The 23,026-nt window shown below is 42.6% G+C and overlaps 1 protein-coding gene across 1 annotated transcript in view; it reads left to right on the top strand.

Annotated features, from left to right (window-relative positions):
* Positions 1 to 3,962: 3,962 nt before the first annotated feature.
* Positions 3,963 to 23,026, top strand: part of LOC113267902 (cytochrome P450 3A12-like) — a 33,180-nt gene continuing 14,116 nt past the window's right edge. The window contains exons 1-7 of the mRNA XM_048224740.2: positions 3,963 to 4,455; positions 12,004 to 12,097; positions 14,340 to 14,392; positions 17,171 to 17,270; positions 20,152 to 20,265; positions 20,958 to 21,046; positions 22,615 to 22,763. Of these exons, the coding sequence (XP_048080697.1) occupies positions 4,385 to 4,455; positions 12,004 to 12,097; positions 14,340 to 14,392; positions 17,171 to 17,270; positions 20,152 to 20,265; positions 20,958 to 21,046; positions 22,615 to 22,763 (670 nt within the window). The 5' untranslated portion in view covers positions 3,963 to 4,384. The remainder of the gene's footprint in view (positions 4,456 to 12,003; positions 12,098 to 14,339; positions 14,393 to 17,170; positions 17,271 to 20,151; positions 20,266 to 20,957; positions 21,047 to 22,614; positions 22,764 to 23,026) is intronic.

The raw sequence follows: 23,026 nt of genomic DNA, 5'->3' as shown, positions 1-23,026 counted from the left end.
AGTTTGTTTTTCAGAGTCCATAGTCTCTCATGCTTCATTCCCCCTTCTGATTACCCCCCCTTTCTTTATCCCTTTCTTCTCCTACCGATCTTCCTAGTTCTTATGTTCCATAGATGAGAGAAACCATGTAATTGTCTTTCTCTGCTTGACTTATTTCACTTAGCATTATCTCCTTCAGTGCCGTCCATGTTGTAGCAAATGTTGAGAAATCGTTCTTTTTGATAGCTGAATAATATTCCATTGTATATATGGACCACAACTTCTTAATCCAGTCATCTGTTGAAGGGCATCTCGGCTCCTTCCATGATTTAGCTATTGTGGACAAAGCTGCTATGAACATTGGGGTGCATAGGGTCCTATGATCCTCTGTTTTGTTTCTTCAGTTCCACATATGAGTGAATCCATATGTTAATTGCCTTTCTTCGATTGATTTATTTGCCTTAGCATAGCACCCTCCAGTTCCGTCCAAGCTTGGATGTCCATCAACAGATGAATGGATAAGGAAATTGTGGTATAGATACACAACGGAATATTACTCAGCCATCAAAAGGACGAAATGGTACCATTTACCTCATTGATTTCTTTGCATTAATATTGATTTTTAAAAAATACTGTGCTCTAATAAAGTGTGTTATTTATATGATTACCAAGAACTTGGCAGCTTTGCCCTTAAGTGGAATGCCCCACTCTCTTCTTTGGTCTCAGTCCTGCCTGGACGTCCCAACTGAATTTTCTAAAACAGTGTGTTGGCAAAGAGAGAATGAGTTCTCCTTATTCCTGCTGTTTGGTTCTTTTGGAGTTTAACTTTTCTTGACCTACAAGGCACTCCACTTAGGGAACTGTTTAGAGACCAATTCTGCCCGCTAGGAAAGGAGGACAAGTGCATTCTTATCCTGGAGTTTCTTTCGATCCTACAGAGGTGGGGAAAAGTGAGGTGTGGTGGTCCTGCTCTCTGCCCTGTATTTACACAGCTGGACAGACACTGCAGGCTCCAATTAGAATCCAGGAAATGAAGTCTCTAAACATTGTGTTCTCAGTGGCTCCTCGCACAGCCGGTGGTAAAAAGAGCTATTTACATATAATTGATAAGAAGGGAAAAGATCAATAGTCCACATCCAGCAAACTCTCACCTTTTTAATTCTGTTTCATTTAAAACTTGAACTCATGTCTCCTTCTCCTGGTAAAAGAAACTACATTGCATCATTTGGGGTTACTCTATAACTCTTGTCCTCTCTTAGTCACCAGTTGACCTGTTTATGAGTTCATATTCAGTGACCATTTGTAAAGGACTTGTGAGGGTCAGGTATCTGGCTGGGCAAAGTCAACAGATATACCAAATACCATTACTTTATAGGAGCTCTTGATTTATCGCTCGATAGTTGTGTTGTGATTTGTTTAGTGTCTCTCCCTCCTTTAGAGCGTCAGGTTCATAGGGCAAGGATTTTGACTTTTTTCATATGTCGTGCTTGGCCCATGGACTGAATGCAGCAGGTACAGTCCAGTATCGAATGACAGTGGGAGAGGGGCCCACCTCCTCCAATGGCAGGAATGTCCACGGACCTGTCACTTACCTCACCACTGCCACACCTACCACAGGGCCCTGCCACCAACACTTAGATACCACCTTGGTATCCAAAATTGGCAAGATCAAGCTTGACCTTACCAAGAAGAATGGGAGCTTGATAGCTTAGGAACAGACACAGAATCTTGCTTTCAGTTTTGCACACTCGGGATAGTGACCTGTGAAATTGAATGTGATACACAAATCATTCCAGAGCAACACTGGCTCCCCTACTGTGAGCAGTTCTCCTGGCCAGTAGAAATCAGGCCCCACTTCTGAGAAGAGGCACCATCTGGGCTCACGATACAAAGGAATGGGACTATTAGACAGCCAGGGCTCCTTGCATCACTGAGTTTCTGCCAGCCTGTCCACCTACACTGATATCTGAGCCAAAGTCTTCCCTGAATGGTATTTGAGATTCAGTTTTGACCAATAGCAAGGGAGCCTGAGAAAGCAGATAAATCCTTCACTCTTGAGGAGGACGCATAGTTACTTTTCCTTGGCTGTACTATAATTATCTGTTAGTTTCTTCTCTCTTCAACCTGCATGATGTCTGGGTCTTAGTTATATTTTTACCCCACACATTTAGAGCAGAGTATGGAAAGTACAGAAGGAGTAGATGAGAGCCACGGTGTGTTTGGGGGTGTTCTTCTGACACACAGTGTCTTCCCTCACACGTTCTGTACAACTCTGAGGATGCGAGTCTCGTCAGGTCTGGTGTTCCCCACTGGGGAAGGATGGGGCACAAAGCTCACACTTCTACTGTGTCCCCTTGCTGACAGGTCATCAGCATTGGTTCAGTGCTGCATTTTTAGTGCCCAGCAATGACTAGCCTATTGCTGTTGGGATAGATTCCAAAAGGTTGGAGCAGACCCTGAGGTGACAAAGACAGACGGATGCTCGTATTAAGCTTAGTTATGAAATCATCATTGCCGAGCATGGGTTTTGGAGGAGGATGAAAGTGCAGTAGTTTCCACAGAGGCTTGGTTTCCGAGTAAAATGAGAAAGGCTTTCTTTTTAGGTGAGAGAATTAAGTTGTTCAGATTACCATATGACGTCATTCTTCCCTTGTTTGCATGTATTCTGTGTACTAGGGATCATAGGGAGGCAGATCCCTCCCAACAATACTCTTACTATCATCTTGACTAGCATCTGTCTTCCCCGCTGAGAGGAGGCAGAGTACTTTGTTCAGGAAGACACATAAGGAAGCTGCTGTTCAAGTCACCATGGAGGTGGGAACAGAAATTTAACCAGTTGGCGCTTGTAGTCTCGAGTCTCCGTTTTCCGTCATGACCCTTATCAGGGAAGGGCAAACGTTGAATACCAGCATTGCAGAATTCAGAAGGCTTTTCGGTCTCTCTTCCTGTTTGCTTATTTACAATTTGTTCTTGTGATCAATGGCTGTTGGAAAGCCCATTGCAGTCACTGAGTCTCAGTCTCTACTTGTGTAAACAGGGAGAATCACATGACCCCATTGAACAGTGCCCAGTGAAGACACCAAAAGGGGGCAGAAATATTTCAGAATTCCCAGAACTTTCTCTCCTACTTTACCTGAGGATCATCTTCCAGCTTCCCATGTCTGTCCATTGTTGATATTCAAGTCGGAGCCACTTCTTTCTTAGTATCTATTTGCAGGGCTCCATTGTCCCAGAGATTCCTGAGGTATGCCACAGAAACCACAGTTTCTGGGGCCGTGCAGACCAGAACATGGGTCAGAGTGATGGTAAGGAACCAGTGTAATTTCCAGATGCTATCTTCTCAGATCTCTCCCATCAAATATGTGGCCTGGTCACCAGCAATCCACCCAGAAAGGACACACAGGAAGCCCAGCAATTTCACCTCTACCAACTCAACTCCACCAACCTTTCTGGATGCTCCCTGAGCATATAGCGGTCTGCAGAGGACTAGGAACAGAATGTTGACAAGTACTCAGATTCACCCTTGAGAAGCTCGCTATCTCAGGCTAATAGGTCTGGAGACCAACAATGGGGCTAGAGGGTGGAGAGGACAATAATAGAACTAGTGTGGGGGGACAGAAATTTCCCAGAGGAGGAAGTGGTTGTTTATAGGTGTTCAAGGAGGCTGGTGAGGGAAGACCCTAACACAGGGGATTGTGTTGGAGCTGGGTTTGAAGGATGAGTAGGTTCCTTCTAAGGGGCACAGGGGCATTTCCAGGCAGAGGAAGCTTCATGGGTAAAGCTGTGCAGAATGAGCTTGTTTGAAGGACTTCATGTATTTAAAGATAGAGGCAGCCATGGTGACAAGGGCAACTTAGAGACTTGAGAAAAGTGAGTTTACCTGAGGTTCTGTAACCTTTGAGATTACCGATAACACCGACCAAGTTGTTTATTGATTTTGGGCAGAATATGAACTCAAAGGTCAATCTGGGAGTATCCACAGTGCTTTGCCAGCATTCCTGGCTGAGGGGCACCTGCTAGTGACTGCAGTCCAGCCCCACCCCCTTTTCTTTTCTTTTCTTTTCTTTTTTTTTAAGATTATTTATTTATTTATTTGACAGAGAGAGAGATAGCCAGGGAGAGAGGGAACACAAGCAGGGGGAGTTGGAGAGGAAGAAGCAGGCTCCCCACAGAGCAGGGAGCCCAATGCAGGGCCGATCCCAGGACCTTGGGATCACGCCCTGAGCCAAAGGCAGACACTTAATGACTGAGCCACCCAGGTGCCCCCCACCCCCTTTTCTGTATATTCATCCCAGTCTTACTTAATCACCACTGGTGGGAAGGGAAGCTCTGCCCACACAGGCCAGCAAGGACCAGCACACAGTGCTGAACAGCAGTGGAGGAGATTCACAGGGAGAAAGTGGCCATGGACCTGATTCCAAGCTTTTCCACGGAAACCTGGCTTCTCCTGGCTACCAGCCTGGTTCTCCTCTATCTGTGAGTAACTGTCCAGGCTCATTGCCTCTGGAACCCTGGACTTGGGTTGCTAATCAGCCCCCGCCCCCTTTTCCTTGTCTGTTTTGAGGATCAAGAGTTAACAAAGGGGATGTTGCTTAAGTGTTGGGTGCTTCTAACACGCTAGGAACATGTAAAAGGTTATTATTGACTTCTCCAGATCTGCTGAAGGAGTGCCCCCCAGACCCCAATTACAATTTCTATAGCTAGGAGGGTTTAAGTGACATTATTTCCTTCTGGGGATAATGTTCTGATGGACTACCAGTTGGGACCTAGACTAATCAAGCAGAATTCAGCAGAGACAGAGTGAAATCAACAGGCCCCAGTGCTCTGGGGTCCTCACCCCCTTCTCAAACTGTGGGGATTCTGGAGACAGACAGAATGGCTTGGGTCTCTGTCTCATTATCTTCACCTTCTGGTCCGTGTCCACTGCAGGAGACATGTAGAAGGACTGGGACTGTGTCACTCAGGTGGTCCTGCTCCCCTCCCTCCCCTACCAGGCAACATGTACACAAGACACCTGGTGCACCCAGACTTCCAGAGGGGCTGGAGATGCCTCATCTTCCTGTTCTGACTGGGCTCTTCCCTCTTTTCTGCACCCCTGTCCTGGTCATCCCCCCACCCTGTAATATGCAGAACTCCTTACCTCTGAATGAGCATCTTGAGAGCTGAGGAGACCTGGCAGAAATTTTATTTATTTATTTATTTATTTGTTTGTTTATTTGTTTATTTATTTAATTCAGTTAGCCACTGTATAGTACATCATTAGTTTTTGATGTAGTGTCCCATGATTCATTAGTTGCATATAACATCCAGTGCTCATCACAACTCAGGCCCTCCTCAATACCCATCACTTGGTTACCCCCTCCCCTCTGAGACCCTCAGTTTGTTTTGCGGGGTCCAGAGTCTCTCATGGTTCATCTCCCTCTCTGATTTCTCCCCCTTCAGATTTCCCTTCCTTCCCCTATGGTCCTCCGTGCTATTGTTTATGTTCCACATATGAGTGAAACCATATGATAGTTGTCTTTCTCTGTTTGACTTACTTCACTTAGCCTACTCCCCTCCAGTTCCATCCATGTCAATTCAAATGGTGGCTATTCATCCTTTCTGATGGCTGAATAATATTCCATTGTATATATGTACCACATTTTCTTTATCCATTCGTCTGTTGAGTGGTATCTCGGCTCCTTCCACAGTTTGGCTATTGCGGACATTGCTGCTATGAACATTGGGGTGTATGTGCCCCTTCTTTTCACTACATCTGTATCTTTGGGGTAAATACCCAGTAGTGTACTTGCTGGGTCATAGAGTATCTCTATTCTTAAAATGTTGAGGAAACTGCATACTGTTTTCCAGAGTGGCTGTACCAGCTTACATTCCCACAACAATGTAAGAGGGTTCCCCTTTTTCCACATCCCTGCCAACATTTGTTGTTTCCTGTTTTGTTAATTTTTGCCATTCTAACTGTGTAAGGTGGTATCTCATTGTGGTTTTGATTTGTATTTCCCTGGCAGCTAATGATGTTGAGCATTTTTTCATGTATCTGTTAGCCATTTGTATGTCTTCTTTGGAAAAGACTTGGCAGAAATCTTGAAATGTTATTAATTTCACCTTTTCCTTCCAGTCTCTGGGAGGGTTAATATCAGTATAGAGATTTCTTTCCCCTCAATATGAAATCTGCTGGCAGCCACAAAGGCAGAACCCTGAGAGCCAATCTGGATTTTATTTACTTATTTATCTATCTATTTATTTATTTGAATTCAATTAGCCAATATATAATACATCATTAGTTTCAGATGTGCTGTTCAATAATTCTTCAGTTGTGTGTAACACCCAGTGTTCATCACATCATGTCCCCTCCTTAATGCCCATTACCCAATTACCCCATCCACTCACCCACCTCCTCTCCAGCAACCCTCAATTCGCTTCCTATAGTTAAGAGTGTCTCGTGGTTTTTCTCCCTCTCTGAGGATTTCCCATTGAGTTTTCCCTCCCTTCCCCTATGATCCTCTGCTCTGTTTCTTATATTCCACACGAGGGAAACCATACCATAATTGTCTTTCTCTGATTAACTTATTTTGCTCAGGAAAATACCCTCCAGTTCCACCCACATTGATGTAAATGGTAAGTATTCATCCTTTCTGATGGCTGAAAACTTCCAAACTCATTATATGTGGCCAGCATTACACTGATCCCAAAACAAGAGAAAGACCCCACCAAAAAGGAGAATTGCAGACCAATTTCCCTGATGAACAGGGATGCCAAAATTCTTACCAAGATACTAGCCAACAGGATCCAACAGTACATTAAAAGGGTTATTCACCATGACCAAGGTGGGATTTTTCCTGGGCTGCAAAGGTGGTTCAACATTTTCAAATCAATGAATGTGATATACTACATAAACAAAAGAAAGGACAGGGCCATATAATCCTCTCAATGGGTGCAGGAAAAGCTTTTGACAAAATACAGCATCTTTCTTGATTAAAACTCTTCACAGCATAGGAATAGAGGGAACATACCTCAATATCATAAAAATCATATACGAAAAGCCCACAGTGGATATCATTCTCAATAGGGAAAAACTGAGAGCTTTTCTGCTAAGGTCAGGAACACAACAGGGATGCCCACCCTTGCCTCTGTTGTTCAACATAGTACTAGAAGTATTAGCCTCAGCAATCAGACAATGAAAAGAAATAAAAGGCATTCAATTTGGCAAAGAAGTCAAACTCTCTCTTTGCATATGGCATGATACTATATGTGGACAGCCCAAAAGACTCCACCCCAAAACTGCTAAAACTCCTACAGGAATTCAGCAGTGTGGCAGGATATAAAATCAGTGCACAGAAATCAGCTGCAATTCTATACATTAACGATGTCACTGCAGAAAGTGAAATTAAGGAGTCGATCCCATTTATAATTGCACAAAAAACCACAAAATATCTAGGAATAAACCTAACCAAAGTGGTAAAGGATCTGTACTCTAAAAACTATAGAAAACTTATGAAAGAAATTGAGGAAGACACAAAGAAATGGAAAAGCAGTCCATCCTCATGGATTGAAAGAATAAATATTGTTAAAATGTCTATATTACCCAGAGCAATCTACACATTCAGTGCCACCCCTTTCAAAATACCATTGACATTTTTCAAAGAGCTGGAACAAACAATCCTAAAATTGTATGGAATCAGAAAAGATCCCAAATAGCCAGAGGAATGTTGAAAAAGAAAACCAAAGCTGGTGCCATCACAATGCTGGACTTCAAGCTCTATTACAAAGCTGTAATCATCAAGACAGTATGGTACTGGCACAAAAACAAACACATAGATCAGTGGAACAGAATAGAGAACCCAGAAATTGACTCTCAACTCTATGGTCAATGAATCTATGACAAAGCAGGAAAGAATATCCAATGGAAAAGGGAGAGTCTCTTTAATAAATGGTGCTGGGAAAATTGGACAGCCACAAGTGGAAGAATAAAACTGGACCGTTTTCTTACACCATGTACAAAGATAAACTCAAAGTGGATGAAAGACCTCAATGTGAGACAGGAATCCATCAAAATCCTAGAGGAGAACACAGGCAGCAACCTCTGTGATCTCGGTTGCAGCACCTTCTTGCTAGACATGTCTCCAAAGGCAAGGGAAACAAAAGCACAAATGAACAATTGGGACTTCATCAAGATAAAAACCTTTTGGGGTGCCTGGGCGGCTCAGTCAGTGAAGTGGCTGCCTTCTGCTCAGGTCCCAGGGTCCTGGGATCAAGTCCCGCAACAGGCTCCCTGCTTAGTGGGGAGCCTGCTTCTCCCTCTCCCTCTGTCTGCCTCTCTGCCTACTTGTACTCTCTCTGTGTCAAATAAATAAATAAAATCTTAAAAAAAAAAAAAAGAGTAAAAGCTTTTGCACAGCAAAGGAAACAGTCGACAAGACCAAAAGACAACTGACAGAATAGGAGAAGATATTTGCAAATGACATATGAGATAAAGGGCTAGTGTCCAAGATCTATAAAGAACATATCAAACTCAACCCTCAAGGAACAAATAATCCAGAAATAGGCAGAAGACACAAGCAGACATTTCTCCAAAAAAGACATCCAAATGGCCAACAGACACATGAAAAAATCCTCAACATCATTAGCCATCCTGGAAATACAAATCAAAACCACAATGAGATACCACCTCACACCAGTCAGAATGGCTAAAATTAACAAGACAGGAGAAAACAAATGCTGCCAAGGATGTGGAGAAAGGGGAACCCTCTTTGCACTGTTGGTGGGAATGCAAGCTGGTACAGCCACTCCGGAAAACAGTATGGAGATTACTCAAGAAGTTAAAAATAGAGTTACCCTGGGGCGCCTGGGTGGCGCAGTGTTTAAGCGTCTGCCTTCCGCTCAGGGCGTGATCGCAGCGTTCAGGAATCGAGTCCCACATCGGGCTACTCCGCTGAGAGCCTACTTCTTCTTCTCCCACTCCCCTGCTGTGTTCCCTCTCTCACTGGCTGTCTCTCTGTCAAATAAATAAATAAAATATTTTTTTTAAAAATAGAGTTACCCTGAAACCCAGCAATTGCACTACTAGGTATTTACCCCAAAGATACAAATGTGTTGATCCGACGGGGTACCTGCATCCCGATATTTATAACAGCAATGTCCGCAATAGCCAAACTGTGGAAAGAGCTGAGATGCCCATCAACAGACAAATGGATAAAGAAGATGTGGTACATACATACAATGGAATATTATTCAGCCATCAGAAAGGATGAATACTTACCAGTTTGGATTTTAAATATGTTTTTTACTTTATGTTACAGTACAATAGGAAGAATCAAACCATCTAGCAGAGGAAATTCTTTTAGTGGTGGGATTCCCGGAATCATAGTGGAGGTTGGGAAAAGACTGAGTTTCATAACATGGGTAGGGATGGCCCCTCCTTTAAGAGTAAGAAATCACGAGGACGTGAACATGGAACGTGGAGACCTCATTTTCATTTTCCGAGAGAAAGTTTAGGAATGCCAGGTATTGTGGCAACATATTTTCTGTGTGATGACATTTAAAATTAATTGATACAGTTTAATTTCATTCTATTTAATAATAGGTTGTCTGCTGAGATAAGACTATTTCCAGTATGTTCTTTCCTAAGGATAAAAGAGGGCTGTTGGTTCAGCTTTGTGACTACGAAGATGCATAAATAACCTCAGCCTTCTAGAATAATGTTGGCAATATGAATTTAGTGTACACATGCATACTTCTATGGTATAGGTTGTATATATATTTAAATACATGTGCCCAGCAACTATTTTAACCTCTCAGCATAGGTGAGTAGTGAGACTGTGAGCCAGTACTGATATGAGAAGCATTCAGATAGGACTGGGGTTGGAGTGAGAGAATATTCCTCCCTCAGAGAAGATCTCCAGGGACACTCCTTGATCCTGGTCCTACAGGAGGTCGTCACGGGACTGCAGGGTTAGCATCTCATCTGCTAGAAGCCCAGGGACAGGACCACCATGTAAGCCACACTGTGTAGTCTGTCTGGTAGTGGGGCTGTCACTGGATATTGTCACCACCAGGCAGACAACTGTGTAGACTGAGAAGACACTGGTGTAGCCGAGAGTCAGTAGCTGTAGACAGTGCCCTCTGCATGCAATGCAATGTAATGGCAGTAAACATGAGTGGCTTTATTGTTAGCTCATTCATTTGTGCCAACAGCTGCATGACTCTACCAAGAAGAGGGAAGTTGGAAAGAATCAGAAAAATTCACCCAGCCCACCCTCTGCCTTCTTATGGAGTCATGTGAGTTTAGACACTAGGCCATATCATTCCTTGGGACCAGTGTTGCTGACACATTCACTCACTTGCTTGGCTTCACTTGGGAGTTCATGGAGCATGTCAAATGTTTAGAAACAGGAATTGATTTGTTGCGGTGGTGATGGCGAGGAAGGAATGGAGGTGGGACTAACCGAGGTCACCCTGCCTTCTGCAATTGGTGCTGATGCATCCAGCTGCAGTAGAGGAAGGATCCAAACACCCAGCTGGGCCTGGCTGAGATGCCTCTGCTGGGTCGCTAAAGCACATGTCCTTTCGTGCAATTTTGTGGGTTTATTTGACTATATAAGATAAGATTTGCTGGATTTGCACAGAACATTCAGGACCTGTACTGCCTTAAAGGCTAGCCTCCAGAGAAGATGAGATGCTTAATCCCAATCTCTGGAACATTTTATCATTACTCATTTTATGTTCCAGAACACATATTCTGCTGTCAACTGGAGGTATCTGGACTTTGGAAGGCCCCCTATCAGTTAGCTGAAGCACCTACAGGGCTTGTTGAGCCATTTCTACCTAGCCTCCTTTCCTTATTTGCCCCTATGGGGTTAGCCTTATAGGCTTAGCAGGTTCATGGTTAAAATGGTTTATGTCAGCCTCTTCCCTCATCCTCTCTTCTTCCACCACTCTGCCATCTCTTAGCAACACCTAAGAGGAAGGATTGCAAGGATCTAGAACCCTCAGTTGTAGGATCCACACATGACACATGAAAGATGGTGGCAGGTAGGCCTGCCATTGGAAGCACCATCTGTAATGGGTTCTTGAGATAGTTGATGCACAGAGTTGGTAAACTAACTTTGTGAGTGACCATCTTGAAAAAAATGAGTGTACCTGGCAGTGTGTTGAGCAGGTGAGTGTCACAGGTTGAAGGACCAGATGCCATGAGGGGAAGAATGGTCTGGAAATGGATCGTTTCCTTACTGATTCTTTTATATGGTATCACTTAGGGCACATATGGGTCAGTCCCCCTTCTCTGCAGCTCAAGAGAACCAGAGTGCCTGACAACAGAGACTTGGGTGGAGCTGAAAGCATCTCACTTTTCAATGAGGCCAGTGGAGCCTTGGACACAGTTTTCATTGTACAGAAATAAGAATCCTGTTGTTCAAGGCCTCTCTATAAAGGTAGACTTAAGAAGGTCCAGATCCAGAACAATGACAGAGCCAACAAGGAAGGAAGAGCACAGAGGTCTCTGAGCAACTGTATGAGCATTTTGCTGGTAGGCTCTCGGTAACCCTCGGCTCTTGAGTAGGCTGGGAGGCTCCAGCCTACTTGAGTGGATGCAGTTAAGCAAAATCTCATCATTGGAGGAGAGAAACAATTTTTCCTCTTTCCACCAAGAATGAGAATCTCCAGAATCATGGAAGAGTCATTTACTAAATAGGCATGAGTGAATTTCCTGGAGGAAATCAGCACGAACCTCTCAGGAGTTCTCAAATATTTCTCAAGTATTTCATTCTCAAGTATTCATTCTAGGATTGAGACCATGACACTTTCAGCTGCTCTTAGCTAAACATCATTACATTTTGTAGGTCTCACAGTGGAGGTGGTAAAGCAGATGATGAGTGAATGTAATTATTGCCGTTGAAATTGCTGTAATTATTTCTGGCCCACATGTTACCTCCCTCCCTTGCCTGTCCCAGTTCTGCATCCGTGACCGGCCAGCCCCAGCACTTATTCCATCATCCCTGTGACCTGGTTTTCTCTTTCACTTTATAGATATGGGACCTACACACATGGACTTTTTAAGAAGCTGGGAATTCCTGGGCCAACACCTCTGCCTTTTGTGGGAACTGTTCTGGCCTACCGAAACGTGAGTATTGTTTGAGCTCCCTCTTTTGCTTCTTAAGGTTACAAATCCCACTTTAGTTACATAGTAAAAATATTCCTCCTCAGGAGGTAGTTCTCAGGTTTCCTGACTTTCCAGAAATGGTGTCATAGGTCCCACCCAGCACATGGTGAGATCTACTGCAGGCCTCTATTGTCAGCTGTTAGGAGCCTCAGGGTTTGCCTCAGTGGCAGCCCAGTTCTCCGGCTAATTCAGCAAAGAACTAGATGTTTTAGCTTGTGAGCACTGTGAAGAGGCTTCTGTCTCTGGCACGTGCAGATTCCCAGGAAGGCATCATCGTACTTGGCATTAGGAGAAGAGCATCAAGGATGTCCATGGTAGTGGTCCATTAAGCTGTGTACCCTAGAGTCAGACTTTTTTTGCTCATAGCCCAAGCTCTGGATAGCGTTTTCTTTTTCCAGGATAGCTCTGGAACTTCAGTTTATTGGGCAGCCCAAGATTCACCTTTGGGGAATTTGTACATACTTGAATTCTCTCAAGAACTGGCCAACCCCCTGCAGTTATTTCCATGGCTTAATTCTCCCTTTGCTAATGGCAAAATCTCTTGGGATTTGAGAGGTTGAAGGGGAGCTCTCGGCTTTACTTCTTAACCTTCAGAGGAGGCACCCTATGGGAGAGTTGAACAGGGAGGGAGTATAACTGAGGTGAGATGGTGTTTGTCTATTGACTTCAGATTTTTTTTTTTAGTTTGAATAAATTTTATTTTTCTATATAACCTCTGCAATTTCAATGGAAAAATCACTTTATTATTTGTGCAAACTTATTATTTTAACCTTTAAATGAGTTGTTTGTGTGTTTTGTTTTTCATACGAAGGAAGAACCGCCCTTATAATATCACTAGAAAAGAGGTACTTTGACGAAATTATTAAGAAATTAATATAACTGGAGGTACATGAGTGGCTTAGTTGGTTAAGCATTGGACCTTTGATTTTAGCTCGGGTCCTGATCTCAGGGTCATGGGATGGAGCTCCCGCATCTGTTCTGCACTCAGCAGAGGATCCCTGGGATCCTCCCCTACTGCTTGTGTTCTCTCTTTAAATAAATAAATAAATAAATAAATAAACAAACAAACAAAAAATAAAATCTTTAAGAAAAAAAGAAATTAATGTAACTGAATGGAATGTACGAACAGACACGTAGACTGATGCTGGTGGAGCCACTGTGGCTCTTCCAGCTCTGATACCTTGTCCTAGGCCCAGCTTCTGGACAGACGGTTAGAAACTCACATCGAGAAGGCCAGTGGGCAGTCTCACATGCAGGCTGCTCTCTGCTGTGGAGTTCCTTTCCCCCAGACCTGAGGCTTGTTTCTCAGATCCCACTTTCCTCCACTGAGACCCTTGGTGTCCAATTATCATCTAAGAACTACTTGGACTTTTCCCTCTGAAAAAGCAATAATTTCCTTTCCACAGTTCCCAAATCAACTCCTTAGTACATGTACCCAAAACCCATATTTCTGGGACCCTGTTTTGCATAGTTAAATCATCAAAATCACAGTTGAAACGTAAGGACAGGAAGGTTGTTTTTTTTTTTTTTTTTAAGTGACAGAAGTGAAAACTCATATCAAGTGTTTTAGTTGACTCTGTCCTTTGTGGAGTCGTGGCACCATCCCCTCTTTCTGTGTTGAGGTGGAGGACTGGAAGGCGAGTCCACCTTTTGTCATTCATTCATTCATCTCTCACTTTCTCACTCAACAAACATATCTTAGACTAAAACTGCTAGACTAGAAGAGGCCACTGGTGTCTTAATATCCTAAATCCACTGGAATTTCAGTAGAGCTCATGAGATCAATGAACAGCATGCTGACTGGGCGTTCAGAATGTGCAGGCCATGCTGACTTTCCCTCAGCTTCAGTTTTCCCACGTGGCCCTGGAGGTAATAATTCAGAAGGTTCTGAGATTTAGAGACAACACACGCATAAGAAAAACACATCAGACAGACAGACAGAGATTACGTAGTCTTCACAGATGGGGTAAGTTTTTCAGTATCTGCAATACTTGGACATAATTCAAGAGGGACTTGAAATTCTATTTCAGTAGCTCCTCTGTTTTCTCTTATTTCCGATAAGTCACCTGTGAATAAGAGCTTCCCTCTAACTGCCAGTTAGAGATAGTAAGCCACATTTCTTGTGATCTAAGTCATTCTGGTCCTTGCTAAATGTAGGGCTCAGTACATTTAGATTAGTAATATATTTTGTTTCTTCTTGCAGGGCTTTTGTGATTTTGATGAGAAATGTTTTAGAAAGTATGGAAGAATGTGGGGGTGAGTATTCTGGACATTTCCAATGGATAGCCTTGTTATGATGAGGCCCCTATGGTATGGACAATCTCGGTCAATAACCCCTTGGGATGAAGCCTGCTATAGTAAAGCTTCTGGAGCCTCTGCTTCGTGGGATCACCTGTGTCACCAGGTGTACAGGTCCAAATGCAAATTGGGCCTGGAGGGTATCCTTTATTTATACTCTGGATTAAATATGTCCTTTTGAAAGAAGGGTTGGGGTAAACACAATGGAAAACCATTTCTGCTCACCTTTTCTTACTTTCACTGTAAGTGTGGAGTTTGTTTTGTGAGAAAGACAGTTATCACATGGTTTCACTCATGTGGAACATAAGGAATAGCGTGGAGGACCATAGGGGAAGGGAGGGAAAACTGAATGGGAAGAAATCAGAGAGGGAGACAAACCGTGAGAGACTCTGGACTCTGGGAACCAAACTGAGGGTTACAGAAGGGAGGGGGTGGGGGGATGAGGTAACCGGGTGATGGGTATTAAACCACAATTGCAACCTAGGAATAAATCCCACTTGATCATGGTGGAAAAAAAATATCAGGCCGAGATTTTTCTTTCAATAGAAGTATTCAATATACAAATGTTTCTTTATTCTATGGACTTGAGGACATGTAGGAAAATTTTAAACCACAGTGTTTCCTGGTGGGCTGATGGACTTGGTGATTTTGTAGTATGGCCTTGGCTGCTTTCAGTGGATGCTCCTGTTCAGTGAGGCCAGAGGTTTGGTGAAGCAGAGGAAGAGGTACAGTGTGGTGCTGGGGTGCTCACAGCCAATATTATCTCTCCCCGCACCTCTTTATCTTCTCTGGTCACGTCCTCAGAAACCGTCGGGCTCTGAGTGGCATGGGCCATATGCAACATGATGGCACAGAAGGAACCCAGATCTCTGGATCACCACTGGTTCAGCTCCACTGCCCCTTCCCACATTCAGTACTGGTCAGCTCTGGATGGAGCCAGTGTTACCTTGTGGTCCCCAGTTCTGTCCTTAGTATATGGTTCTCATGCTTGGCTGTGGATAAGAACCACATGGGAGAGCTTGTTAAAAGTGCAGCTTCTTGGGCTCCATGCCCCAGAAACACCGAATCTGGAGGATATAGGGTGGGTCCCAAGAATCTGAAATTAACTTGTAGTGGAAGCTATAATTAGGGTCTTGTGAGATCATGAATGATCTCATGAACCACTGTCCCTTGTCCATCCAGGTGTTTTTGAACAAATATGATGAGACGAGGGGAAATATGATCAGACTGATGGGAGAGCTTGCCTACATGCCACCTCACTAATTTCTATCACTGCTACAACACTAAATGTACATGACTCCCACTGAAACCTTCTGTGTTTTAGAATGCCTTTTAGAGATGCATAGCATTTAGTTCAGTGATTCTTATTCATTTTTATTTATTTATTTATTCATTCATTCATTCATTCATTCATTCATTCATTATATTATGTTCAATTAGCCAACATATAGTACATCATTAGTTTTTGGTGTAGTGTTCAACGATTCATTTTTAGATGTAATCACAAAACTATTTGAAATTCCTCTGTGATGTCAAAGAAAGAATAGGGGACTTGTGGAAAATTTCCATTTTGTTCTAGTATATACAGATGATTTATAGAGGAAAATACAATGTTAGAGGACAATGTAATTAAACTTAAAGTAACCCTCATGCTGGTGGCCAATTCCCATTAATGTGCCATATTGACAGTCAGGAGGTGAGGCCCGATAGGGATGGATCACATATAAAGAGTCAGCTTTGTGTGAGACATGTGTAAAAGTGGGCGTGCCCTTGTGCTCCGGGATGTCACCTACATGAAGCCCAAGGGACTTACACTTGGGACCCACATATAAGAATAAATACAAGTAATGAAGAGAAAATATGTCTAAAATGAATTATACATGTTCCTCTGTATTTCCTTATTCTCTTTATCCTTTTGTTTCAAATTTTTCTGACCTTGATGTTACCAAGGACCTCTCTCTAATAGTTAAAGTAATATTTCCTTTAAAATGTAACTAGGAAAGAGGAGTGCCTGGGTGGCTCAGTTGGTTAGACGTCTGCCTTCGGCTTAGGTCACAATCTCAGGGTCCTGCAGGGAGCCTGCTTCTCCTTCTCCCTCTGTCTTTCCCCCTGCTTGTGTGCTTTCTCTCTCTCACTGTCATATAAATAAATAAAATCTTTAAAAAAATGTAACTAGGAAGAAATTTTAGAAAATAGGGCAAAGGAATCATTCATAATCCTACCATCACTTTTTGAGCATTCCAAGGTTTTTCATTTGCAGACATCTTACATATGTGTGATCAGTGTGTCTACAATTGTCATCTAATATTCTCTCCTATGCATTCATGTGTTTTGTATTTCTTTAAAATTGTAATTTTTCATATCTTAGTGGGTGGACTCTCCCTCATTTTTTTGCTCCTAGATAACTTGCTTGCCTTCAGGTACTCACTAACCTAAGTTTCTTCTTGAAAATATATAAAAATTATTTGAAATGTCTAAAATGCAACAAAAATACTTGAAATATTCTAAACCTGCACAAAAATTATGGAAAATGGTCCAGGAAATAGCCACGTACACATCACCTAGAGTTAACAAATGTTCTAATGTTATTTCTTTTTTTTTTCCTAATGTTATTTCTAATCATGATGTCAGATTTTAGATTATAGAACATCAGGATAGAAGTCTGGACTTCCAGGTGTGGCTGCAGCTACACAAACTGTCGTGTTAAATGTAATCAGCTCTGTTTTCCCAACACAGGTTTTATGATGGGCGACAGCCCGTGTTGGCTATCACGGATCCAGACATGATCAAAACAGTACTAGTGAAAGAATGTTATTCTGTCTTCACAAACCGGCGGGTAGGCATGGAGTTATTTTAAATTTATTTATTTATTTATTTATTTATTTATTTATTTATTTATTTATAATAATATTTTTATTATATTATGCTAGTCACCATACAGTATATCCCTGGTTTTTTATGTAAAGTTCGATGATTTATTAGTTGCATATAACACCCAGTGCACCATGCAATACTTGCCCTCCTTACTACCCATCACCAGCCTATCCCATTCCCCCACCCCCCTCCCCTCTGAAGCCCTCAGTTTGTTTTTCAGAGTCCATAGTCTCTCATGCTTCATTCCCCCTTCTGATTACCCCCCTTTCTTTATCCCTTTCTTCTCCTACCAATCTTCCTAGTTCTTATGTTCCATAGATGAGAGAAACCATATGGTAGATGTCTTTCTCTGCTTGACTTATTTCACTTAGCATTATCTCCTCCAGTGCCGTCCTGCAGCAAATGTTGAGAAATCGTTCTTTTTGATAGCTGAGTAATATTCTGTTGTATATATGGACCACAACTTCTAATCCAGTCATCTGTTGAAGGGCATCTCAGCTCCTTCCACTATTTAGCTATTTAGCTATTTATTTATTTATTTATTTATTTATAAAACTTTCATTTTGACACAATTAGAGTTTCACAGGAAGTTGTCACAGGAGGTCCCATGTCATATGGTCCTCAAGCTCTTTCCCCTAAGGTAATATCCTGCATAACTATAGTATAGTATGGAATCAGAAATTGATGTTGGGGGGCGCCTGGGTAGCGCAGTCGTTGAGCGTCTGCCTTCGGCTCGGGGCGTGATCCCAGCGTTCTGGGATCGAGCCCCACGTCAGGCTCCTCCGCTAGGAGCCTGCTTCTTGCTCTCCCACTCCCCTGCTTGTGTTCCCTCTCTCTCGCTGGCTGTCTCTGTCAAATAAATAAAAAATCTTAAAAAAAAAAAAAAGTCATCAATGTCTTTAAAAAAAAAAAAAAAAGAAATTGATGTTGGTTCTAGCCACAGAACTTATTCAGATTTCAACAGTTTTATGTGCACTCGTTTGTGTGTGTATGTGTGCATGTGTGTGTTGCTTTCTTCCTTTTTTAAAAATTTTTTACTATGTTATGTTAGTCACCATACAGTACATCATTAGTTTTTGATGCAGTGTTCCATGATTCATTGTTTGCATATGACACCCAGTGCACCATGCAATACGTGCCCTCCTTAATACCCATCACAGACCTATCCCAATCCCCCACCTCCCCTCTGAAGCTCTCAGTTTGTTTCCCAGAGTCCATAGACTCTCGTGGTTCATTCCCCCTTCTGTTTACCCCCCATTCATTCTTCCCTTCCTTCTCCTACTGATCTCCCTGCTATTCCTTATGTTCCACAAATGAGTGAAACCATATGATAATTGTCTTTCTCTGCTTGACTTATTTCACTTAGCATTATCTCCTCCAGTCCCGTCCATGTTGCTGCAAATGTTGTGAAATTGTTCTTTTTGATGGCTGAGTAATATTCCATTGTATATATGGACCACATCTTCTTAATTCAGTCATCTGTTGAAGGGTATCCCAGCTCTTTCCACAATTTAGCTATTGTGGACAATGCTGCTATGAACATTGGGGTGCATATGGCCCTTCTCTTCACTACGGCTGTATCTTTGGGGTAAATACCCAGTAGTGCAATTCCTGGATCATAGAGTAGCTCAATTTTTAACTTTTTAAGAGATCTCCACTCTGTTTTCCACGGTGGCTGTACCAACTTGCATTCCCACCAACAGTGTAAGAGGGTTCCCCTTTCTCCACATCCTCTCCAACATTTGTTGTTTCCTGCCTTGTCCATTTTTGCCATTCTAACTGGTGTAAGGTGGTATCTCAATGTGGTTTTGATTTGAATTTCCCTGATGGCTAATGATTTTGAACATTTTTTTCATGTGTCTGTTAGCCATTTGTATGTCTTCATTAGAAAAGTGTCTGTTCATATCTTCTGCCCATTTTTTGATTTGATTATTTGTTTCTCATGTATTGAGTTTGAGAAGTTCTTTATAGATCTTGGATACCAGCCTTTGATCTGTAGTTTCATTTGCAAATACCTTCTCCCATTCTGTGGATTGCGTCTTTGTTTTGATGACTGCTTCCTTTGCTGTGCAGAAACTTTTTATCTTGATGATGTCCCAATAGTTCATTTTTTTCTTTTGTTTCCCTTGCCTTTGGAGACGTGTCATGAAAGAACTTGCTGTGGCCGATGTCAAAGAGGTTACAGCCTATGTTCTCCTCTCTGATTTTGATGAATTCCTGTCTCACATGGATTGCTTTCTGAACATTTATCTTACATGTAGATTTGTGTATCCATCACCCCAATCATATTACAGAGCTGTTCCATCACCAAAAGTTTCTGGCTTACTATTCTTTTGTAGGCACGTTGTATGACTTGTCTTTTTGTTGTAGCAGGGTCTTCAGCAGAGCAAACATTTTAATTTTGATAAGGCCACTTTAACATTTTTTTCCTTTTACGGGTTGTGAGTTTGGCATCAAGTTTGAAAAATCTTTACCTAGTCCTAAGTCCCAAGGATTTTCTCAAAGTAGTTCATTTTATGTTTTACATTTAAGTATATAGTTTTATACTTAAGAGTGGTTCGGTCGGTTGTGTCTGCCTTTAGCTCAGGTCATGATCCCAGAGTTCCTGGATGGAGCCCTGCATCTGGCTCTCTGCTCAGCAGGGAGTCTGCCTCTGCTTCTCCCCCAGGTCATGCTCTCTCTTGCTCTCTCTCTCAAATAAATAAACAAGTAAATAAATACATAAATAAATAAATAATCTTTAAAAAATTTGGTGAGTAATTTATGCCCATTTAACAAGTTTTCCAAACTGTGGAGACCTACAAAACTTATGTAGGGCAAAATATGTTTTGCTTTGACTCTAGTCTTTTGGTCCTGTGGGATTTATGAAAAATGCCATCACTATGTCTGAAGATGAACAATGGAAGAGAATACGAACATTGCTGTCTCCAACTTTCACCAGCGGAAAGCTCAAGGAGGTAAGAAAAGAACAGGACTTTTTTTTTTTTTAAGATTTATTTATTTATTTATTTGACAGGATAGAGACAGCCAGCGAGAGAGGGAACACAAGCAGGGGGAGTGGGAGAGGAAGAAGCAGGCTCCTAACGAAGGAGCCTGATGTGGGGCTCGATCCCATAACACCGGGATCACGCCCTGAGCCGAAGGCAGACGCTTAACCGCTGTGCCACCCAGGTGCCCTAAGAACAGGACTTTTAATTAAGAAGTTAAGTCAGGGGCGCCTGGGTGGCACAGCGGTTAAGCGTCTGCCTTCGGCTCAGGGCGTGATCCCGGCATTATGGGATCGAGCCCCACATCAGGCTCCTCTGCTGGGAGCCTGCCTTCTTCCTCTCCCACTCCCCCTGCTTGTGTTCCCTCTCTCGCTGGCTGTCTCTATCTCTGTCGAATAAATAAATAAAAAATCTTTAAAAAAAAAAAAGAAGTTAAGTCATATTCCTGGGGACAAATAGAAAATAAGATCATAGTCCATGGCTAAGTGGTACTCTAATGTATTTGGGCTTCCTAAAAATGGTCTTTTATTTTCATGTTCTGGAAGGGACATGATAAAATTTGTTATTAAATGTCCCTTACTGCTCCATGCTTGTGAAAGTTATGTCATCCTAGGACTTGATTCTCAGATTTAACTTCAGGTGGTGGTGTATTTTGTGTGTAGATGTTCCCCATCATTGGCCAGTATGGAGATGTGTTGGTGAGGAACCTGAGGAAGGAGGCAGAGAAAGGCAAACCTATCAACTTGAAAGAGTAAGTAGTAGTGCAGCTGCTGGGATTCTAATTCTGTCAGGACACTTTGCAGCTGCTGCCACAGAGCCAGATTCCCACTGTTGAGTTACTCCAGTGAACAAGTTGAGGTAGGTCTATGGTGTTACAACTCCAGTGGGCCAGCCAAGAAGACGTAGCTCGCCTAAAAAGGCAGGGCAGCCAGGAGAGAAAGGGTCTTCTTTTGTGTGCATGAGTTGGGATTTATTTATTTGCTTAATCATTGCCTTGGACATTCTAGAAGACAAAAATACATTGTTTGAAAAGTAGGGGCACCTGGGTGGCACAGCGGTTGAGCGTCTGCCGTCGGCTCAGGGCGTGATCCCGGCGTTATGGGATCGAGCCCCACATCAGGCTCCTCTGCTATAAGCCTGCTTCTTCCTCTCCCACTCCCCCTGCTTGTGTTCCCTCTCTCGCTGGCTGTCTCTATCTCTGTCGAATAAATAAAGTCTTTAAAAAAAAAAAAAGAAAAGAAAAAACAAGAGCGTAGAGAATATGGAATAGTGGGAGGGGAAAGTACTTGGTACATCTTCCTGGGCACTGGGTGCGGCACAAAAGTTACCACATGGAACTTGGAACAACTTAAACCCCTTCCTGATTTTGTTGAGGATATTAGCAAAATAATAAATATTAACTTTTATAACCATTTGTCCATCTTTCAAACTCAAAAGGGAGAAGGCCCTACACAGGGAATGGGTAGGGTGATAGATAGATAGATAGATAGATATATAGATAGATAGATAGATAGATAGATAGATAGATAGATAGATAGATGATAGATTTTTTTTGGCCTAAATTGGGATATATTTTAACTATGCAGGATGAACAGAGATACATTGGGACTGTCCTGGGAAAACTAGTGGTATGTGGTAGCTATGTCATCCCCTATTTCAATTTTGGATTGATTTAATATATATGTTTTAACTAGGAACATTCTTTGTTCTTACATTTTCCAAAAATGAGTATGCCCTCAGGGTAAGAAAGAGTGGGTCTTTCATGAAGGACACTTAGCAGGGGTGTAGAGAAGAAGGAATGATGTTTCTGGCAACACAGAATATGGTGTTGGTGTTCTGTAATGTACTGTTGAGGAATCAGCTCCGAGCATAGATACTGTGGTGAGAGAAGATCCAGATCAATTTCACCTTTCTTGACTCCCTGAGGAAGGGTTAATTAGTCCAGCATCTGTCCTGCTCAGACACAGTGCTTCTCCGCCTTCTACTGCCCATACTCACAACACACTACTGTAATTTGTCAGACTTTGGGTCTCTATTCCTCCATGACTGAGCTCCTTGAACTCAGAAGTGTGTCTAACTTGCCCTAGTGTCCCCATCACCCCAGCACGCGGCCAGGTGCATCAGTGGCACCTCACGAGCACCTCATCAGTGAGTGTGATGGCATATAGACTCTTCAGATGATCCAGCAGGCGGTTCTGAAAGCGTGGCTCTTGTCTTGCCCGAGCATGGGCATCTACATGCACTTCTTGCTGCAGGTGTTGGATAAGGATTGTAAAGAGGTGCTGATCTTAATTATCCATGTCTTTGTTTCTCTCACAGCATTTTTGGGGCCTACAGCATGGATGTGATTACCAGCACATCATTTGGAGTGAACATTGATTCCCTCAACAACCCACAAGATCCCTTTGTGGAAAATGCCAAGAAGATCTTAAAATTTGATTTCCCTGATCCATTTTTACTCTCTTTAAGTATGTACGCTAGTGTTTTTTTCTTTTTCTCCTCCCTTCCTTTTTTCTTCCCTTCCTTCCTTTCTCCCTCACCTCCCCCCTTCCACTTTTCTTTCTTTGTCAAATTTATATAATTTTTATTTTTTAAAAGATTTTATTTATTTGTCAGAGAGAGAGCACAAGCAGGGGGAGTGGCAGGCAGAGCAGACAGAGGGAGAAGCCGGATCCCCGCTGAACAAGGAGCCAATACAGGACTCGATCCCAGGACCCTCAGATCATGACCT

The sequence above is a fragment of the Ursus arctos genome, unplaced genomic scaffold, assembly GCF_023065955.2.
Source record: "Ursus arctos isolate Adak ecotype North America unplaced genomic scaffold, UrsArc2.0 scaffold_2, whole genome shotgun sequence".
NCBI classification, from domain to species: Eukaryota; Metazoa; Chordata; class Mammalia; order Carnivora; family Ursidae; genus Ursus; species Ursus arctos.
This window is presented reverse-complemented; position numbering and strand designations above follow the sequence as displayed.